At 38.8% G+C, this 23048-nt stretch overlaps 1 protein-coding gene across 5 annotated transcripts in view; it reads left to right on the top strand.

Moving 5' to 3' along the window:
• The window catches only part of LOC101853172, a 96710-nt gene extending 81904 nt beyond the window's left edge, over window positions 1–14806 (top strand). For all 5 annotated transcript variants that reach the window (XM_005101216.3, XM_013084139.2, XM_035970497.1 and 2 more), the window contains 11 exons: window positions 325–382; window positions 2525–2604; window positions 4514–4583; window positions 5192–5409; window positions 6241–6355; window positions 6751–6888; window positions 7865–8055; window positions 9796–10023; window positions 10617–10683; window positions 12748–12909; window positions 14069–14806. In XM_005101216.3, coding sequence (XP_005101273.1) covers window positions 325–382; window positions 2525–2604; window positions 4514–4583; window positions 5192–5409; window positions 6241–6355; window positions 6751–6888; window positions 7865–8055; window positions 9796–10023; window positions 10617–10683; window positions 12748–12909; window positions 14069–14218 — 1477 coding nt within the window. In that variant the 3' untranslated portion in view covers window positions 14219–14806. The remainder of the gene's footprint in view (window positions 1–324; window positions 383–2524; window positions 2605–4513; window positions 4584–5191; window positions 5410–6240; window positions 6356–6750; window positions 6889–7864; window positions 8056–9795; window positions 10024–10616; window positions 10684–12747; window positions 12910–14068) is intronic.
• The last annotated feature ends 8242 nt before the right edge of the window (window positions 14807–23048 follow it).

Genomic DNA, 23048 nt, shown 5'->3' on the forward strand with positions numbered 1-23048 from the left:
GTAATATGAAATGTAGGTACTTTTTTTTGTCAGCTGTCAACTCTGAAGTTGCTCTTAGTGTAATTGTCATGTGTAGAAGGAGAAAAATCACTGAATGACATACTTCTCACAAACGGGAGAATTGTGTTTCGATGTCGTACTATTAGCTGAAAGCATCATTATTCCTTCTGCTTTCAATGCCTGAGTGTTTTTTTTTAATGACTTGTATTTCTTTAATCGAGTCTGGAAAATGGATGTGCCAACCTTCCGCCATGTATGAATGTTGTTTCCTGTTTGTGAACATAACTTGGAAGACTGATGGGTTTTTCAATTGTCTTTTTTCAGTGAAGGCCCATTTGAATTTGGTTGCACATCACTGAAACTGACTCCATCCGTGCTCAAGGTAGGAATCTCTTCTTTTGTCAAGTTAATCAAACAAGTCTTTCACATCCAGTTGAACCTGTTCAAGACAACCATCAGTGTTGTAGTGGAGAAAAGTGGTGTTAGACAGGTGGTCCTCCTCGAGAGTATCATTATAATAAAGAAAAACCACAAGGAGGATGGGGGGGGGGGGAGTGGTCCTTTGCACAGGTGATTGTCTAGGACAGGCGGTTGTTTAAGCAGATTCGACTGAACTTGAAATTACTTTGTATAGAGCTTTTCGTTTGTGGTCATTATTTTCAGAAAGAATGTTGTTCCTTACGTGTACGAATTTGTTTTGCTTACAGAATGATCATGCTGCCAACATGGTCTTATTACATAGTAGAGATATGCGATCAATGTAAAGAGCTCGGAGCTTATGCTAGTATGGTATAGAGCTCTATATAAGTCCTATTTATTATTATTATTATTTTTATTATTATTACTATATTATTATGATGAGCGATGTGATGCTATTACAATTTGTTTGATGGTGATGGCGCTGTTGTCAATTAGGACTTTGCATAAGCAAGTATTTGGGTTGAATGAATTGTTATTCTAGCATCTGCGTTTGTCGCGGCCGCGATTTTTGGCATTTTTTGGCCCGCGAATCGCGGCCGCGATTTTTGCATTTTTCCGACAGAAAACCACCAGCGGGAAAAAAAATATTTTAAAAACAACAACAAAAACTGGGAATAATATTCGTTAAAAAAAACAACAGAAACCAAACCTCTTTATATTTAGAAAGAAAGTTTATTTTCACTTTCGCTTCACTTCGTCTTTTTCTCACTTTTTAAAATTACGTTGATTTGTAATTTTCATGTGAAGAACATAAGTAGGCTACATTACATACTATTTATATTGCTGTTTCTCTTTCTTGTTTCCCTCGTTATTGTGTTTTTTCTTTGTTGGCGTGTTCATTTTTTTTCTCGTTATTGTTCTGATTTGTTGTTTTTCCATTTTTTGTTTGTTTATATAGCGTAATGTTCGTCTTACCTTTTTTAAAAATGTGTTATAGAACTTTATGTTACAGCGTGTCTCCACCAAAAAGGAATACTGACACTGGCAGGCCCCTTGTTTGTGATTCCATGATCTACACGTTAGATCCTGTTTTTTTTCTTGAATTACGCGCATTAGGGTTAAAACGGCCAGTCTATGGATCTGGATGGGTTTACACACACCCTAATTTGTTAATTTTTGTGGTTCTTTATTTGCTGTTCTAATTTTGATTTCTTTCTGTTGTGAAACCTTTATTTTTCTCGTTTTTACACTCTGTGTGTGGGTAGTTGGCGGGTGCTCTGGTGTGGTTTGCTTCTTCTTTCCTATGAAACATCTATCGTCCTTATCTCCCCAGCTTCTTCTTTTTGTGTTTGTTACTCTCTTGTAATACCTCTAATCTTCTGGCGCTCATATGACCTTATGCAGTTGCGAGCGCCGTAAACCTCTACATGTACTAAAACTAAGCACTCTGTGTGGCTGCAAATGATATTCTGGATGCTTAAAACAGAGCACAAGAAATTCTGGTGGTTTAGATGAAATTATCTCTATCAACATATTGCTATACGTTGTCACAGAGTTGAAAGCTTGAAAATTATTGGCAACTTTTGCCATTTTTGTGGCAACTTTTGGACAAAAAAATGGCAACAAATGCAGATGCGAGGTTATTACTTAACTTTGTCTCCATTACAATAATCATATGTGAGGCAGCCTGGTGAAATCAGACGTTTGTCGGAAATTTTTTTTAACGGCTCAACACATTTCATTTAAAGAACACTTTTCTGTGTGGATTTTACTGAAAAATGTTGATTAAAGGCCTAAAAATCCTTTTCGCTAAGGATATAAGTCAACTTTGACGGCCATTTTCCGGCTCATTTTACCTCTGAAATCAGGCGACCCCCGCTCCTTCAATCGCCAATATCGTGACTTTTACCCAAGATAAATGGATATTTGTTTCATCAGAAGCAAGGCAAATGGGACAGGCTTTGAGATTATACCAATAACTCTTTATGCCCCAAAATTGACACACATTATATTACTTTGTACATTTTGTCTGTCATATCTTAATCTGATTGTGATTGAAGTAAGTTAATCGAATTATAGAGACTTTACAATCATTTTATTGCAGAAAGTCAAGGATCGCATCAATGTGTCCCCAAATGGTGTTGCCTTTGTGAAGCCTTCTGTGCGGAGAGGGGTTTTGCCAAAGTGAGTTGACATCAGAAAAAATTTAGTGATCTCTTTTATTGTTCAAATTTTCTGCACCTTTTCTAATGATTTATTCTATTGTTTTAGTGCTGCTTTCTTTTATTTGTGTACCTTGAGAATAGCAACTTCAGTATGTTCAGAAAGTTTGGGTTTTGTGCTTGTTATATGGTTTTGCCTATTCTGTGCTTTCTTTTAGAATTGACTGTAATATCGTCGGCCTTGTGATAAAACCGACTAACCACAGCGAGGTAAATTTTACAGGAGAAAGAAACAACTGTTTTATTTCAAAACAAAGGCGTCTAACGATAAATCAATGCTTTAAACACCTATAAAAACACTTTACCGAAAAACTGTAGACATTTTTTTTCCTTTAGATTGCTTTTAATGAAACCGCGTGGGTTAGATGGTTATGTCGCTCAAATTTTCCTGGATAAAACCAACCAACCCTGTATTTTGTGGGTTGACCGGTTTTATCAAGAAGCCGCTGCTGGGCTTGAGTTTGGTTGAGTGCAGCCAAGCCACACTTGATGGTAACGTATTTGATCAGTTGTTTCAATCGTCGAGGTCTTTTGTAGAAGGAGGAGGAGGGGGGGGGGGAGAGGAGGAGGAGGATACTCTCAGCTGCTGCCATAGCTACGGAGTCATTTCGGGCAAAAACAGCAGTCACAAAGTTGAAACTTTAATAGAAGTAGAAGAAGCAGAACACAGCAATGGGCACTGCGCTGAGGGTCAGAGGTGACGCAGCAAGAGTGGCATCACTTGATGAAATGATATAGCGTTATGTAAGTTAAGGTTTGATATAAAGATAAAGCATTATGTTATGACACTGAGAAAATAATCTACACAAAACACAAACGAAATGAACTTTCAAAGAAAGTCGAAAGATATTTCAGAAAGTAATGACTGCAGTAAACGCTGCAAATGAAAAAAAGAAGAAAAAGCACTTTAAAAAACAATGATCGTTGGTGGCAGACGGTGTGCTGGACAGGTCCCACATTTTTTTTTTCTGAGTGAGTTAGTAAAGAATGAAAAGCTACCGACTTCGTCCATTCAATTGCGATGGAAAAATGGTAAGGAGAATAGACAGTAGTCCGAATATGGGAAAATGCCTTCATAATTCGGTAACTTTCAAGTACAAAGACAAAGAAGAACACGTGGACAGAAAAAAATAGTTTCATATAAAACAAAATCCATAAAGATGCGTTTGAAATACCGGCATTGACTTGTCACAAGATAAACAGTTCTGCGGGAACAGTGGGGAGTTTTAGTCATTAATAACATTATCAGCAGCATTAAAACGATGAAAAAAGAGGGAACAATCAGATTTATATAACTCCCAAATGAAACCAACAAGAAATATTCCACAAATTTCCCTTTTGAAGAGCTCACACGGTTACCTGAGCGAATTCTGGACCATCAAACGAAGTCCGGAGACGAGTCGAAGCCGGGGCTAGTCAGAAACGTAACACGAGGCCCCTCATTGTTAGCGCCACAAAAACAGCCAACCCTCATTCCCTCCCTCGCAGGTGGGATAGTCGGAAACATCGGGCTAAAATCCAATGGGTGCTGGGTTATACGGTTTTATTTCTAATGTTTTAAAGACATTTTTAGACAAAATTTAGATCTGACTTTAAATGAGCATATGAAATGGACAATTTGCTATCGATAGGGCCAATAAAATTTTTTGGGACATTTTGTGGGTTAGTCGGTTTTATCACAAGGCCGACGATATATTTTTTTATCGCTGCCCCAGACTTATTTCGTCCAAAGTGAAGACTTGAGTACACTTTGGACAAAATAGTTCTGAGGCAACGATATGTAGATTGTTTCATGGCTTTGCCTATTTAGTTCTTCCTTTAAAATCTGACTTGTATTTCAAATGTTTGTTTTTTTCTGTGTATTTGGTCAGGATGGTGGAGGAGATCCTCAACACCAGAATCATGGTCAAGAAGTCAATGAAGTCGTGCAAAAATGACAAGGTGTGTTCACAGATAAATGTTGAGAGTCGACTTTGGCTGTGACTGTTGGCAAACTCTCTAGTTAGCGGGACGAGAATGCCACTGGAAGGTTCTACTTCTTTGCTCTCCCTTTGTCTTTTCTGTATGTCAATCTTGCTCTTTCCATGCAGCCAACGGTAATTATCTTCTCTTTGTGCTGCTTTTTACTTTTACTAGTGTAGTTAGCCTGGTTGGTAGCTTTTGATATCAGTGAGGACTGGCAACTGTTTTCCTCTCATGATTTTCTAATTAATTTGCTTTCTGTCTTTTTGATTTGGTTTTAGTTGTAGTGGGATGGTGGGTGGTTGGTGGGTGATCTGGTGTGGTTTGCTTCTTCTTTCCGATCTAACATCTATCGTCCTTATCTCCCCTTCTTCTTTTTTATGTTTGTTACTCTCTTGTAGCACCTCTAATCTTCTGGCACTCATATGACCTTATGCAGTTGCGAGCGCTGTAAAACCTCTGCTTAAACTAGTAGTGGGATGGATGATTGAATAATTTCAAAACTTTTGTTCAACGAGGATATTCCTGCTTTTTTTCAATCTGAGTGTCTTGTTTGTCTAATAAATGTCCTTTGTTTTTTTCGCAAGACTCTGACCCGCATGTTGGACGCTCGCCAGCTGGGCCTCAAGTTAATTGCCAACGTCACCTATGGCTACACTGGGGCCAGCTTCTCCGGTCGCATGCCTTGCATTGAGGTTGGTGATAGCATCGTGCGGAAGGCCCGGGAAAGCTTGGAGCGTGCCATACAGCTGGTGGAACAGACGCCTCGCTGGGGGGCCTCTGTCATCTACGGAGACACTGACAGGTGGGAGCAACACGTTGTGAAATTCCTTGGAAACAAGGTGTGGAACAGCTTTCTTTTGTTCATTTTAAAGATATATCAGATGACCTTGAGATCTTTGTGACTGAAAAAGCTCAACCCATCGACTACCTTTATGGTGTTTGTTTCAAAGTTTATAACCACTGTGGCAGATGTCATTTCTTTACAGTCTTTTTGACTGCTGTGGTGTTTTTCATCTTCTTTTGGTTCCTCTCCACTCTCTAGACAGTGATTTGGTGTGTGGTTTTAGAGATGTTTATAACACCCCCCCACCCCCTGCCACTGACTGAAGTGTCGTTAGGCCATTCCCAAAGGGGGGACATTTCTCGTTCTTATGCACAGTAGAATTGTAAATGGGATTATTCAACAATGTCATGCTCATAACTGTGCCTGAACTACAACAGGGAACTGCTGCCTTTTCTTTCCCAATTCTTACTATCGTCATTTTCCTCTACTTCTTTTGTATGTTTGCCTCACTCTTGTGACCCGCTATTTCCGGGGTGCCTTGAAAGTTAAAGCTAGAGAGGTGAGCATGTGTAAGCCCGATTCCCTGTAAAGACTTCTCTGTTGACATCCACCCCTTGGCGCTCATATGACCTTATGCAGCTGTGAGCGCCGTAAAACCTGTACGAAATAAATAAAAAAGATGTTTGTAAATTAAATTTTTTTAAATGTGAGAAATTGGGAGAGTAGTGTGACCTGAAAGTCTATGTGGCTGGATAATGAGAAAGATTAAATGTTTCAATTAATGTAGCGAGAAAACTAATGTGATTTCTTTTGCTTCTCAATTATAATTTTATGCTCATTTCTCGACAGCCTCTTTATTCACTTCCCCGGCCGCAGCAAAGATGAGGCTTTTGTCCTTGGGCAGGAAATTGCTGATGCTGTCACTGCCATGTTTCCAAGCCCAATGAAGCTCAAATTTGAGAAGGTGAGTGCTTTCCTTAGGAAAAAAAAAGTGAAATTCACATGTGGAGTATGATATTGATTTTGGAAGTGTCCATTGAGGGACATTACTGTTGTGAACAGGTCAAAATGGTTTGGAATTTTAAAAAATGTTATACACGGAATAGTTCAGGGTTTTAAAAACTTTTGTAAGATTGTGTTTAATTAGTTAATGTGGTCATTTTTTGCGGGTGCTTTGATGTCCTTATCTCTCTTCTTTTTTTAGTTTTACTCTCTTGTAACACCTCTAATCTTCAGCTCCTATATGACTTAATAATGTTGCAATTGCCTTAAAATTCTTACTAAAAATGATTTTCTGTGGTCATGGAGTAGTTGGTTATTTTTTCCTATAGCTCAGCAAAATGTGGTGGTTGTTCACAGGTATACCTGCCATGTGTCCTGCAAACAAAGAAGAGGTACGTGGGCTTCATGTACGAGACCCCAGACCAGACCGAGCCAGTGTTTGATGCAAAAGGCATTGAGACCGTTCGCAGAGATGCCTGCAGTGCAGTCTCAAAGGTAACTTTGCTGTAAAACACCCCCCCCCCTACCACGTACACACACACACTAATACACCCAATTATTTTCTGTGTGGAGCATGTCTTGACCTTTTCAAGTTGGATGTTTTTGTCATTGGTGCTCTGAGCACTCTCTCAGTACAATGGTCTTCATTTGATATTTATTGTCATGTATTATAATACAGATGAGCTCGATGGGTTGGCTGATGCTCTAATGTGCTTTGCTTCTTCCTTCCTATCAAAACATCTGTTGTCCTTCTTTTTTTTTTTTTGTTTTGTATATTAATACTTAGTAACACCTCCGTAGCTCGTTCATTTTCGTCTGACCGCGTAAAAAAAATTATAGCTCGTTGAGGAATTTACCTATGCCCACAAAACTTTGCATGGCACTTCTGCAGGCCAGCAACCAAACAAAAATTTTTTTATTTTAAATCTTGACCCAGTAATAAAAAAGTTTTTCTCTTTGGGCCCTTTATTAAAAACGGCTCTTTCGATGCATACACATGGGCCCTGCCCCCACATTTCAGTGTTATTGTCAGCATGTCGACTTCATCCCCCGGCCATCTAAGACGTCTCCACGTAAGTCTCGAAAAGTATCCACCTAGTCTCTTGAATCGTGTTTCTCAGGCGAACGTTAAAGAGCAATTTTGAGGAAAATATGTCCACTTTTAAATGTTTTCGGTGTGTGATGTAAATCTCCTATTATTCGTTTACCTCCTTTTGGCTTACATCAAAGAAAACGTGTTAGAAGTTTAATTTTCATTGACTCTTATGAATGGGCTTTTAGATTCTGTTTGGTCGCTTAACTTCTAGACCCACATGCAAAGACCCAGAAAGATTAAACAGAGCGATTTGTTTTTATCCCGTTTTAACCGCGGTCAGACGAAAGTGAATGCACTGTAATTTTCGTCACTTGTGTTACAAGTGCTGTAATACTCCAACTAAAACGAGGTCATACTGAACAACTTTGTGTACAGATTCTGGAGCGTTCAATCAAAGTGCTCTTCACCACCCATGACCTGTCGCGTGTCCGAGCCTATGTGACGAGACAGCTGCACAAACTGCTGGAGGGAAAAGTGAGCATCATTGACCTCATATTTGCCAAGGAGTTCCGTGGCCTCATGGGTTACAAGCCAGGGGCCTGTGTGCCGGCCTTGGAGATCGCTCGGTATGTTTATTTTTATTTTTGGTAGAGGCTGCTATTTGTCCATGAGGTTGTATGTGGTTTGGAGAACGCCTGTTGGAAGATGTAAACTGGCATAAATTTAAAAAAACAACAAATTTGAAGATATTCATTTTTTTAAGGTATATTGCTGTCTTTATTTTCGGTGCAAGTGGAGCATTCTGTTAAAGTGGAAGTTAATGTGAAAAGCACTTAATCACTCAGGCAAGATTGTTTTTGTCAATTTTCTTCCACTTAAGCTGACAGGGTTGGGTTGATTTAAATCAATTGATTTTTAAAATTTAAATCAACTTGATTTTTTAAATAAAATCAGTGATTTAAATCACTTTAAAAAAAAATTATTTTTATTCAGTTTTTACTTATTTCAACATTCAGAATTCCTTTTCTTGGTTTCATAAAACAGATATAAGGTTTAGTAGACTAATATAATCATGCTTAAAAGTCTGCTTTCCACCCTTTCACTGTAAAATAATACAGTATTCAATTGACTTTTTTTTCCATAATTGAAATCAGAGCTGGGTTGATTTAAATCAGTTGATTTTTTTTATTTTAATCAACTTGATTTTTAAAATTTTAAAATAAAATCAGTGTTAAATCACTTTTTTAAAAAATGTATTCAGTTTTTACATATTTAAACATTCAGAATTCCTTTCCTTGGTTTTATTAAACAGATATAAGGTTTAGTAGACTAATATAATCATGCTTAAAAATCTGCTTTCCCCCCTGTCCCTGTAAAATTTATTGTAATACAGTTTTCAATTTACTTTTTTTTTTTTTTCATAATTGAAAACCAGGGTTGGGTTGATTTAAATCAGGTCGATTTAAATCAGTTGATTAAAAAAAAAATTAAATCAAATTGATTTTAAAAATAAAACTCAGTGATTAAAATCACTTGAAAAAAATGTATTCTGTTTTTACATCTTTAAACATTCAGAATTCCTTTCCTTGGTTTTATAAAACAGATATAAGGTTTAGTAGACTAAAATAATCATGCTTAAAAGTCTGCTTTCCCCCCTGTCACTGTAAGTAGTAAAATAATACAGTACTCAATTTACTTTTTCTTTCATAATTGAAATTAGCAATTTCTTTTTCTTTTTAGACAAACACAAGCACGCGCGCACACACACACACTGTAATAAAATGCAAGTTTATCTATGCATGCTTACCCCCCCCCCTCCCCCCCTTCCTTTTAGACTGACATTTTCTTCATTTTAAATTGTCTGTAGCCATAATTCACTTATATAGCAGATTAAGGCTTTCTAAAATTGCAGTTGCTTAAATTAATAATTAGTTAAAATAAAGACAATGCATTTTGCACTGAAAGAACATACTTTTAGCCACCAAAAATCCCAAACCGTGTCGACATTTTTTTTAAAATAAAAAAAAATATAAAAAATCCTATTTAAATTTTAAAAATCTTGATTTAGATCCAAAAAATTTTTTTTTTTTAATTTTTATTTAAAAAATCAAAAAAATCACCAACCCTGTAAGCTGAACAAATTTTGAGAATCTTCAGCTTTTCCAAAACTTGAACTATGTTACACTTTCAGGTTTGTGCATTACAAATACAGTGTGTCGGCCTAAATTTCTGAGGACCTGCAGAATGTGCTGTCACCTAATGGACTGATGAAACTGATTTCATTTTGAGCCATGTCTCAGTCAGGACATTCTGGAGTATTAAAAAATGTCTCAAGCGCATACGTTGTTCTTTGTCGTTTTTCTCAGAAAAAGACTGCGTGTGGACCGGCAGTCTGAGCCGCGGGTGGGTGAGCGTGTACCGTACGTGATTGTGCACGGCAGCCCGGGCCTGCCCCTCATCCAACTGGTGCGGGAACCCGAGGAGCTCCTGCATGACCCAGGGCTACGGCTCAACGCCACCTACTACATCACCAAGCAGATTCTGCCTCCGCTGGACCGACTCTTTTCTCTCATCGGGGTCAACGTCTTTAAATGGTGAGCAAAGTGTGGTTGCTGCTGTTATGAGTGTAATATGAAATGATGGGTTTGAATTTTTGTGTTCTTTCAAAGAATATTTACCTGTTATCTTTATTCTCTGTCTTTGAATTGTATATTTTGTTCTGGAGTAAGGGGTTGGGAAGAAGGGGTAGATAGAAGAAAAATGAGTAGTGAGCAAGCAAGGATGTGTGTGGGAGAGAAAGAGTGAAAAGAAAAAGTTTCACAATTTTGAAATGAGAGAGATTTGTATGCCTGATTCTAATGTATGTATTTTTGATCCTGTCTTTACTATGTAGCGAACAATTTTTACAGAACAGCATGTATTTTCTGCCTCAAATTATTCTGTGTGCTATACAGGAACTGTTCATTTTCTTTCTTGCATATGTCGATTGCCCTCATGTGGGTGATTTGCGGGTGCTGTAGTGTGGTTTGCTCTTTCTTTCCTATCAAACAGCTTTCGTCCTTATCTCTCTTCCTTTGATTTTGTTTTTTACTCTCTTGTAACACCTTTAATCTTCGGCACGTATATGACCTTATTGTGTTGCAAGTACCGTAACACTCTAAAACTGAAAACTGAATTGCCCTCCCAGGTACCAAGACATGCCAAAAGTCATGCGAGTGGGGCCCATGATGGGAGCAGCAGCTGCGACAAAGCAGGTAGGTCCTCTGCCTCCTCTCTAATATCTAACAAAGTCAGGTTTTGTCACAAATTGAAAGAAAAGCGGGGACTCTCATGGCTTAGAGATTAAGGTGTTCGCTGGGTCTGAATCTGGAAAGCGACAGAAATTTTTCTTTTCTAAAAAATTGTCTCCTTTCACCTCCTTTCCTGCTCTCTAGCAATGTTCTGTTGTCTGCTTTCGCCTTCACTTTCTGCCCCCACCCCCTTTCCTTCTATGCCCCCTCCTCTGACTCCTCTGGGCTCTTTCTGAACCCTTTCTACTGCTACTCCTTGGCTCCTTCTTACTGCTGTGTTTCAGCCACAGCCCTGATCTTATGATAGGAAAGATCTACACGTAGCCTTCTCGGACAAGGGCAAAAAATCTCAGACAGTTCGGTGTGCAAGTTGTACATATTAAAGATCCCTTCTTGGTCCAAAATCGATAAGAGTAGGCTTCGGTCGCCGCTTGGGCAAAATTCAAAATTTCCTACCATCTGAAAATGTTTAATGTGTCCCACGCTCTCATATGACCTTATGCAGTTGCAAGCGCAGTAAAACACTTACACACACACACACACACACACAAAAAAAAAAAAAAAAGAACATAAAAGAAAGAGAAGCCCTTTAAGCTATGACCTCAGTTCAAATTATCCATCTTGGCATTGTTTGTTTATCAGTTTATTGTATTGTTTGAGGAATATTTTGAAGTTGCCAATTTTCAGAGGTGAACAGTCCAGTCCAGTTGTTTAAGCTGTTGCGTGAAAATTATGATCAGTAGTTACAAAGTCGGGCTGTGGTGATTTCTTTTCACATCTTTGATTGGGGATTTTGTTGAAAGTGCATTCATATAGAGTACATGAGCCATAGTGTGGCCGGTGTACATCCGCAGCCATAAGGCGCTTCTTCAGATTAAATGAGTCAAGTTAAACAACTCTTCAACCAAGAGTTAGTGGAACTTTCCAACAGTGACTTCCCTTTAGTGTGACTTCTTTTTCTTGTTTCGTTGGCGGGACCTGACCATCAATGATTTATTCGTTGGCGGGAATCGATGGGTCAAACATGCACTCTGGCAATATCAATTTTATATTATAAGTTAAGTTCACTCTTTAGCCTTTTATGGTCAACAAGTAATAGTACCTTACTTCCTGTAACATAAAACGCATCTAAATTAAACCTGCATTCTTTGTAATTCTCTATCTCGTTGCAAGATAGCACGTGGGTGGAACTACGGGATGGCCACTGTAAAAAGTACTGAATCTTACATTGTTTATGTCCGCAACTGCACTCTTTGTCTGTCTCTGTTTTTTGTCTGTCTGTCTCTGTCTCTCTGTCTGGGCACTCCTGTACAATTGCAGTCCCGTTTGTTTACATGACGGCCATTGTGGGAGTGAATCTTGATCTAGATCGAGATCTATCGAGATCTCTAGATTCTAGATAGCCAAGATAATGTCTCTAGATATAGATCTAGATTAGATATAATTTTAATTCTGTTTAGGTCTAAATAAGAAACACGTAAAAGTCACTACAGGGGCACTGAGAATCTAGTGAGATTTAGTTTTAGTGCAAACGGGACCGATAGATCTACATTCCTTTCACTGCATTAACAAAACACGAACTCAAATACCTGTTGTTGGGATTCAGATGTGCTTTATTTCACTCCAAAGCAATAGTCTACTTGTAAATAATTTCACTTTAAAAAAAAAAGAAGGGATGGCTGCACCTGCAAACACGAACGGCCGCGGTCAGAAAGCACAGTCTGCAGTTGGTGTATATGCTGGCCGCTGACAGAAGATGGGGCAGTGCTAACGTGCTATTTTGTGACGCATGGTGTACGAGTACCTTAGCCACACTATTTCGTGCAATGCCGCGCTTAGGCCTAATACGTCTTGCCTCGGCCAGTCAGAAGAGTTATATCGTCAATACTACCAACTGTATAGAGTGTTTTATGGTAAGTGGCCGCGCCTAGTGTACGTGCTGTACATGCACCTTTTTACAATTCCACTGATGCCTTTTAGGTGCTCTTTTTTTCTGAACTATTTTTGTTTTGTGTTGTTTTCTCCCAGGGTACTATCTCCCAGTTTTTCGCCACCACAAACTGTCCAGTGTGTGACAGCCAAACCAAGACGGCTGTGTGCAGCGACTGCCGCAAGGATCCCCAACTGGTGGTCTCCACCCTCACACACCGCCTGCAGGAGTGGGACCGAACCTTCTACCGACTGGCACAAGTAGGTCCACGTGTCCTGGGTTGTGAGATGGGAATGTGTTTGTTTCTTGCTTTGTGGAAGTTTGAAATGAATTAAATGTCCATGTTGGTGGTCAGAGGGTCACATGGGTTCTACTTCTTCACTTGTGTCAGTGTCCTCTTTACTCGTACAAACAAAATTGTCCATACTCAAGTCCTTGGAGTAAATGATCAGGGAGTAGAATGCTGCATTTTTAAAGTCCATAACCTGTTTGTTGACTTGCTGCCTACAACCCGCTTACGAATACCCCAACATACCTGCCACAGCAGTGGTTACCTACTTAAAGAATAGGCTAACACAAACAATGTCACCTTAGCAGAGACTGTGCCCACCATTTCGGAACTCCACAGTGACATTAAAGATGGTTCCAGTAGGGAAGGGGATAGAGGTTGCCCACGTCCCTCGTGACTTATTGGAGCAGAGGAAGATAGGACTAACGCTAACATTACTTAAACACAATCACTCATCATCACCATTATTTCTAAAATCATCATTACTCTCAGATCCTTGACTTACATCAATTGTTGAATCTCTATCTGTAACAGTTACATGTTATACTACTATGTATGTACGAAATACACTATTGGACATTATCATAAGCACTTTTTTCTACTAATCAGATGGCATCAATCTTATATAAATAGGCAAGGGATTAAAAAAAATCTTTTGGTTGCTTTGTTGAAGTTATTTCTCACACGCCACATCTACTTGTGTATTAAGTTTGTGAGCGCTATTTCTGTCTGCTTCCTCTTGCTTTCAGAGTTCTACAATTTATGTCATGGTAGCAAATGGGAGCTCTGATGTTGTATTTGAACCTGCCAAAATGCAGTTGAAGACTACAGGGGAAAAACGACGGTAGTCACCTTCTGAAAATATTGAGGGTACCAATTTTGAATGCTTGTTCACTCATAACTGTATTTCTGTTCAATTGTTCGTTGATTATTGTTGTTAGATTTACCATTCAACAACAATTAACAATAAACCACCAGTCAAACAAATATGATGTTATGAGTCCACAAGGTTGTAAAATTGGTACCCTGACAATTTCTGGTTAGTGACTACTGTTGTTTTTCCCCTGTGCTCTTCAGTTGTAATTGAAGTGAATTTGAGAAGTAATATTTTCTCTCTCTCTTTTCTGTAGGTGTGCGTTATGTGTCAAGGAGTGCAGGATGGAGAGCAGTCTTGTACAACCATTGACTGCCCCATCGTGTTCCGCCGCATCATCGCACAGCAAGACATGCTTCGAGCGGACAATCTGAGGGACGTACTGGACAAATTTCTACAGTACTAACCACCTAACAATTGGTACACGCCACAGATGTACGGCAAGTTACTCTGAATGATGACTGTGATCATGGTAAAGTTGGAGGGGACAACCAGAAGAAGGAAGTACAGACTGAAGAAGATGAAATGAGTGCAAGATAATGAATACAAGGCTGCATGCTGCAGTGGATGAACAGTCCTGTCGAATAATGGACATGGAAGGGTGCTGAAAGAGAGGAAAGGCTTACCCATATCTGGGAGGTGGCCCACAATTATTTCATGTGGATCTTCTGTAACTTGTCTTGTTGGGAAATATATGAGTGCATCTTCTGTTTGAGAATTCAAGTGTAAACAAGGATTAGGATGCTTGCCAAAGGAACTGGAGGCCTCATCAATAAGAGAGATTACAAGATTATTTTTATTTTTAATGAAAAATTTTTGGTGGAATAATAATTGCTCATATCTAGAAGGGAAAGTTATGTACAACCATTACTTTTTAAAAAAACCTTTATTCCCGTCTACCCTTAGACATCGACTTTTGGGGAAAATATCCGTCCGGATTCAAGTCATGAAGACCAGTAAAATCTTTGGAGGCATGCACGCCCCCCCCCCCCAAATTTAAAAAAAAGGGATTAAGAAATTACATAATTTCAGGTTATTTACCTTCACCCTTCCTAACATCCTCCACTATCAATCGCAGTCATAGCGTTGTGAAGTATTGAAAGTTTATAAAAGCTACATTTGAATATTTTAGACCAGGTTTGTGTCCGATTTGGGAATTTAGCTGGCGTGAATGTCTCTCAAACAGGTTACAGTTATGGTGCAGATACTAGAGTTGGGTCGGGCTCGCTAAATCAGCGTCCGCGAGTAACGAACTACTCGCTACACATCAGACACAGACAACAGTTCGTTTAGCGAGCAGGCGGACGGAGAGACAACATGCATTCGAGCGAACCTATTGCATACTCCCCCCCCCCCCCCCCCCCCCGGTAACTAGGCGTTCATGGCGGAAATCCCCCCCCCCCCCCCAAGACCTTTCGGAATTCTTTAAGCTTTGACTTCCCGATAATTGGAGCTTAAACAGTGTGCCCACACGCAAGGTGAAAGGTTACACACATAGTACTATGTCACCAGCCTCTCTCACTCCCTGCGGCACCGCTAGTGGCTTGAAACATTAGGCCTAATTAACAAACAATAGACGATGGGTCTAATCTCGCGTCGAGTATCTCGTCTGCTAGAGTTCAACCGTTCGCCCACCCACTCAGTGAATAAAATTATGGAGCGGACCTAAGAAATGAACTGACTTGAGGCTTGAGGTCCGCAGTCCGCTCCCTGAGAGAGTAAAATTGTGGAGCGGACCCAAAAAACGAACTGTCTTGAGGTTTGCAGTTCGCTCTCATGGCCGTCCGTTACTCGCTCGCTCAAACTGAGTCCGCGAGTAACGAACCCGTCGGTCCGCTCGCCCCAACTCTACTCTTTACATTCTGTACATTTCACATAGGACTGTTCGTACCTTGATTTCATATCGCCGAAGTTATCCTGGTGTCCCTAAAAATTTTAAAGAAAGTTCTTGTTTTGGAAAACTTTGAAAGAAGAAGATTGGACTGGAGAATTATCCCAATCAGACTTACTCTGATAATTGCTAGCACACTGCAATCGCCCAGCTGGTAAATACTGATACTGTCATTATAGAACTACTCCCTGTCTTATGTTACTCTCGTTGACAAATGGCTCAAAAATTCAACATTACACTGATTAGACGATCACATTTGTGATGGTGTTGGGCACCCAGTAGCCAGCTTCTTTAGAGAATCTAGTTTTTCATTTTTCTTTTTGTGATGCGTGAACATAAACTCTTTTCGCCTTTTTACTTCACATGAAAATATGTTTTTGAAGATAATAAGCAATGCATTAAAATGTCTATCAAATTTTGTTATGCGACTTTTGATTCTTTTTTTTTTTTCTCTTGTAAAATGGGCTGAACCACACCACTTATGTCCCGACACTGTCAATGAGTTAGTTATACTGACGCATGTACACTCACAACAACATTAATCAACTCGCGTGTTCATCCTATCTATCATGACTTCATGAAGGAAGGTGACCCCTGCCTTCTAAGACCTGTGTGCAATGCAGGATCTACCCACAACATGCTCAAGAATGTGTCAATGTGCAATATCATCACCCTCCCTTAGTGTTGTGCTCGTTCAATGGTGCATTTTTCTGCTTACGTTGCTGTGTGATGGAACAAAACTTACAACAGACAGCTGATCTGCGAGGAAGGATCCTCTATGCCATATTTGAAATGCTCGCGGTTGTGTCCTTTACGTTTTTTGGGGGTTTTTTGTTGTTTTTTAAAAATTATGTACAAAAGAAAATATATCGTGCTGCTGCTTCCCTGCTCCTGCGCTAGATCTCAACGTTTGATATATTTCAATGGCTTTTTAAAAATCCCAGTTCTCTTTAGCTTGTAATGTTGGTGCTAGCATGTCATCGAATGGTGTCGGCCGTTTACGCAAACCTTATTGTGAATTTTAATTGAGACATTGTGTACAAACGTTCAGCACACACATACCACAAATATGTAAGGAGATGCTTATGAGAGTATGTGGACAGATGTGTTTGAATGAATAGTATACATTGGAAACTTTTTACTGCTTTTTGCTCATATTTACTCAATGTGTAGCAGATAATGAGGTCAATTTTGTTGATGTTTAAACTTTATACATAATACTTCTCTTTGAAATGTGAGTAGTCATATATGGACCTGGATCAGTTATTGTGTTTTGTGTCATGAAATATTGCTACTTCAATTTTTACATGATTGAAATTTTGAAATGCGTAAATGCTTCTCGATTGGTTATGGGTTTAAAACCTTTTCTGGACATATTGCATGGATTGTATCAGTTATCAAGGATTTTTGCATTATACCAAAGAAATGTTATGAAAAAAAAAAGAAAGCTTGATCGAGTGATTATGTAAATAATCTGACAGGCTTCTGGAGTGTAGAAAGTGTTTTAAGCAAGTACTGGTTATTGTTGCTCATTGACTTGTTACTTAAGGAAGTTTGAATGCATACATAACTCGTGTATATATATATATATTTATATATATATCTATATATATATAATGTACCCAAATTTCTGAGGAATGTAATTTTTAATCATGTTGTCTGCATAATTTTCAGTGCTTTAGACAGTTGTACACAGGTGGTGCGAGTGAAAGACGATCAAGTTATGGTCTGCACAAGTTCTCTTGTGGTCTGAAATTTCCTCTAGTGATCTGTGCAAGTCTAAAGGGGCAAGGGAATGTGGCTTGTGTCAGTCTTACTAGCTCAATGATCAATCACTTTCTCCTTCAGCTCGCCAAGGGGTTTTGTAAAAGAGTTACTCGTCACTTCTGCCTATTGATGTGTACTTGTGTGTCAGGCATCCTGTTGTGTCTGATGACTTCTACCACTGGAGAGAGTGACAGGAGAGTTTGGCTGGTATATTGGATAGTGGAGGCACTTCTCTTGGCATACAGTTTTATGCTTTAAAGGATTTGATATCTTCATGATGCATCTGAGTATTTTGAGTCAGTAGTTGTGTTAGGTGTACATACTCTCTTTATCATTGACAAGTTGCTAATTTGTTTTCAATTCAAGGCCTCATCCGTTAATTCATTTGGGTTTAAAAAAAAATTTTTAAAATATTTTAAATAAATTTTATGTTGATGTTTTTCCAACTGCTCTTTCCCATGTTTAACTTCCTCTTCTGTTCTGAAAGATTTCTTGTTTGTCATTGTACTGCATGGTAGCTTGAGAGTTTGGATTTGTTCTTGTCTTTTCTTGCTCCTGGAATTGAGTCATCTTCACCAAGTTTTAAAAAAAATATTTTGTAGCCGCCAACTGCTGATTGTTTACATCTTCTGTTGAAGACATGTCTGGAAAAAAATGAAATAAAAATGGACAAAAGATTAGTACCCCCTTGCAACTTTTGTGGCCCTCTAAGCAATGCTCGGAGCTACTTTTATGGGCATTTCAGTCCCCCCCCATGTGTTCCCTGTGCAAGGGTGCACGAAGCATATCAAAGAAAGGATGCTTCCCACATTTGGAATCGGTTGACCGACTCCAAGCGGTATGAAAATTTATTTCACTGTTTTCCTTTTGACCTGCTTTGTTCTGTATCAGGCTTTTGTTCTTGGCTGACTTGGCCTCAGAATTTGAATGTCTTCTTCTTGCCCAGATACTTTCAGCCGTAAACGATGAAAAAGGAGAGAAAGTGGACTGTTTACATTGACTTTTTATTTATCAGAATATAAAATAAATGAAGTCTGAGAAAGACAGCTATCTTTTAGAAGACAGTTAAGACTCTGTCCTCATGTAGTTTCTCTTGCCAAATTGGCATGCAGGTGTTGAACGAGGTCAGGTTTGATGAAACTTTGAAATTAAACATAAGCCATTGTTGTGTTAGCTCACTTAACTTACTGGCTCTATTTATGTGTTTTGTGGCTAGGACAAAGATCACATTAGAAGTCAAGTTAGGTCAGCTGCCTCATAGATTATGTTGAATCAAAATCACAGCGACGTTTTCACAAATATATTTATTGCATTGAAATTATAAATGATTCATAAAGTAAGGATTTCATGTCGTCTGAACTTGCATGAAGAAATTCCCTTGTAGTCAGTCTCATGAAGCTTAATTGTTGAATACTTTGCGTCTGCTCTGCAAGGTGTAGCATGAAGTTAAAATCTGTCTATTGTCAGTCTTATGCCATTGAGATTTTCCATGTGAATAATACGAACATCAACTTATGTATATTGTATGTTTTGCCTACCTCTCTTTGTTCTATCTGTCATTCAGTGCCAGGAATATGTGTGTCTCTTCTGTTTCTCAGGAAGCAGGACCACCTCTTCATGTGTATTTGTGGATTCAACTCTTTATCATGACCAATAAGAGATTAGATTTCCCCCCCCCCCCTTTGGATCACATTTTTTCTATGGTATGCAAGGCAGTTGTCAGTTTTGTTCGATGAAGAGGAAGTAAATTAGTCTTGCGCCTGACAGTCGATATTATCTGATTCACTTACACTTATTCTTAAACATATATTTATGAAATAACGATCAGGAAATGATAATGCTTTCTGTTTTTCTAGCCAAGATGTTGCCAAGCCATAATTAGATCAAGTGATACCGATGTTTCCTAATTTCTTGGTCAGCTCATTTTGTTTTGTTTTTAAGATTCCTGTGGTGTGAGCCTTCTGCTTTTTCGTCAGTCGGTGTGTGCTGCGCTGTTGCTGCTGCTGCTACTGCTACTTTCATGTTAACCCTTTTTTTCCTCCCCTACCCGTCTCTCTCCTGTGCCCCTTCTTTTTTGTACCCTCAAGACTCTTCATGTACAGATGACGAAGTAATCCTGTACATGTACTTTTGTGTGTGTGCGTGTGCGTCTTTAGCTTTCCTCTGTCTGTCTGTCTCTGAAGTCTTACTTTGTCTCCCCCCCTCTCTCTCTGAGTCCTTGTCTGTTTTGTCTACTTCTGCCCTCCGCTTAGCACGAGGAAGATGGGAGTATATGTGCTTTTTAGTAACGTGGACAGTCCTCACTCTACGCGGCTGCTTTAGTTTCTTGTTTGTTAGACTTCCTCAATTTGTTGTTAGCTTTTGTTGAACACTTTTAAAACTCTTTTCAATGTATTGTTTTTATTTGGTTAATATCTAGTGTCTTACATGGGCTATTGCCTAGGAGAGATCTGATATTCATGCGTTACGTTTGTGTGCCGTGTTTCTGTAAATGTTTGTTACAAGAAAAGTGCATGCATACAGTTTACATATTGTTACTTCAAGAAAAAAAGCATAAATCCTGTACAAATAAACTTATAGTTTGAAACTTGCAATTTGGAGGGTTTTTTTATTGCTCATTCTAGAACATTTTGGTTCCTATAAAACATCTATCTTCCTTTTCTCCCTTCCTTTTCTTTGTATGCTACTCTTTTATAACACTTCTGATCTTCAGCGCTTATTATATGACCTATTTATGTGAGTGGTTTACTGGTGCTCTGGTTTAGTTTTCTCCTTTCCTATCAAACATCTGTTGCACTTATTTCTTCTCCTTTTTTGTATGCACCTATAATCTTCAGCACTTATATATTATATGACCTGTTTGTGTTGGAAGTGCCATAAAACTCCTACCAAAACTAAAACAATAGATTTGGTAATATGTTTGTGGACATTCATCAGTGCAGCAAGTTAGGACCCGAAATACTCGTAGCTCAGGGTTTTTACGCCACAATGTGTGAATGTGAACTAAATGTTTGTTTCTCTGTACTGTAATGGGATTTGCTGTTATTAGTGTTATGCTGCTAAATTCACAGGCTTTGACTCGATATTCTGGCAACAGTTCAGTCCCCCTTTTCTCTCAAAATTAAGCTTATTCCTATTTTAGATTGTTTCAATTTTTAAAATGTTGAAAGGTTTTCTTTCCAATGTCTGTGGTTTAGTGGTTAAGATCTCTGCCGCTGCTCTCTAAACATGAATATAATCCCAGAGTGGGGACGTCTTATATCGAGTGTCTCTGTCCGTCTGCCGCAACGCTGTATCCCACTCTTGTGTTGGTGGGGACTAAAATACAAGTACAATGTAAAGATTTTCAAGCCCCTCTCTTGTCCTATTTTCCATAACTAGGTCACCTAGTTCAAGTAGTGAAACTCCGTTCAGAGACGTCCGTTTGTCACTGCAAAATTTAATGAGGGTATATTTTCACACTTCACAACGTTGCACGCAGGAGTCCAGCGTTTGATTTTTGAGTTGGGAGAACTTTTACTGAGTGTTTTGGTGTTTCTGCACGAATGTTGTATCTTTCTCTACCTGGGTTGGCACTGACAGTAGTGACAGGCAAGGTCATAAGCCGTGGGTGGTTGGCGGGTGCTCTGATGTGGTTTGCTTCTTCTTTCCTGTCAAACATCTATCGTCTTTACCTCCCCTTCTTCTTTTTTGTGTTTGCTAATCTTCGGCACTTATACGACCTTATTGTGTTGCAAGTGCCGTAAATCACTTACTAATACAAACAAGGTAATAAGCCTGCCTCGTAAATTATCTAAATTGTATTGATAGGGGCTTAAGCTTAAAAAAAAACCTACATTTTTTTTTCGCTACACTTCTCTTCATAATGAACCCTGGGTTTAACAGTAATGTGAAACTGAACTTTTGAATTACAGAACCGGAACATAATTCAACAAACAAGCTTGGAAATTTTCTAACAACTTGTAAATGGTTCAAGAGACCATTGTTTACAGTTAATCCTGTTGCACTGCAAAAAAAGACATTTTTATAGAAGTTATGAAAAGAATGGGATTCAAGCATCTTGGTCTTTCTGCAGAGATTTTGTATGGCTCTCAGTGCTGGTTGGCCCTAACAGGCAGAGTCCAAGCCCACTTCCTTAACTAAATAATATAAATTGTGTCGAATAGGGCTTTTAAAAAGACAACATAAACAAAAAAAATTGGCCTGCCTCACAGAAGTTCATGTTTCAAATCAGAGTAGGGTCTGAAATATTTTTCATGTTCCTTCTGGAAAATTTTGTCTCTGCTGATGTCTTGATGGGGGCCCATTAAGTATTCCCATTGCCAAAGTCATCAGTAATGTGTCTTGAAAGGTGTGAAATATCTATCTGAACGAACTCTTACTTGTACCATACTGCCGTTCCAAGGCAGAGCGGTATATCTGACAAAATTGAGGTTTTTTTTGGTTTTATTGGTTTGCTACTATTGTTTTGCCCATATCCTTTTTGTGTCAAAGGTGGGACAACACATCTTCATCTGAGATAGTAGTTTTTAAAGTGGTAAAGCTACATAAGTCAAAGGTCTCAACAATTAGCCTGAAGAGTTTTTTTTACAGTTTTCTCAAAATCTTGAAATGTGCGTTAAGTCGCTTTGCCTTTGGATGGCAGTATGGAGTCGAAATCCAAGAGTTGAACACAAACCATGGACATTGCTGTTCTGAGGTTGGTAACTGCTATTCATTGTACACATTTCCATGTGTAGAAAGATGCAGTTTACACTACACTGACAGTGGGGATAAATTATGTATTCTGAGGCCACAAGTTAAATAAATAAAGACAAGTGTCAATTGCAAACAAAATGAAGAAACAAGTTTCTACTGCTAACAAAAATCTGTGTATTGCAACAAAATATTTGAACATCACTCACTTTGTCATGAGAAGGAAAGGGTAAACCAAATATATTACATTTGAAAGCTAAGTGCACAAGTGAGAAGAATCGGGTTCAAAATAAAAAAGTGGAGCAAAAAGTCCTGTTCTTTCCCTTTTCAAAGCCAGATGGTACTGATACATACGAATATATAACAGACTGAAAGAGCAGGAGCTTTTTTCAATTTTCATAGTGCCAAGCAGAGAAGACGATGCTAAATAATCCACAGAGTATCTGTTAGCTGCAAGTTTTATATACCCCTCCCCCAAAGCAAATCAAGTACCAATCACCGAATCCATGGCCTTTGGAGAACAACTCTTGGCTACCAAAGGCAAAACAGAACAAGAATAACAGACTGATGAATTATTTCTGAAAATATTTTTTTTTAACGTCAGAGGCACCTTATACATTAAGTTACAAGGTTTAACTTTTATCTCCACATACCGCTGTTGAACCAAAACCCTTTGAGCAAACATCGCACTTGTATGAGAGCTTTAATGAATAATAGTAATATTAATATATTGTTGCCCTTCTGACAAGACAGGCTAACCCCAGCAGACTAAATTTTACAGGAGAAGCCAAAAACTTATTTTGTTTCATCATGCAGCAACCACCTGGTATCAGCAGCATTTCTGGTCAAAATTCAGACCCGTCTTTGCCTCAGTGCATGAAGT

Source organism: Aplysia californica, unplaced genomic scaffold (assembly GCF_000002075.1).
Source record: "Aplysia californica isolate F4 #8 unplaced genomic scaffold, AplCal3.0 scaffold00274, whole genome shotgun sequence".
Lineage (NCBI taxonomy): Eukaryota > Metazoa > Mollusca > Gastropoda > Aplysiida > Aplysiidae > Aplysia > Aplysia californica.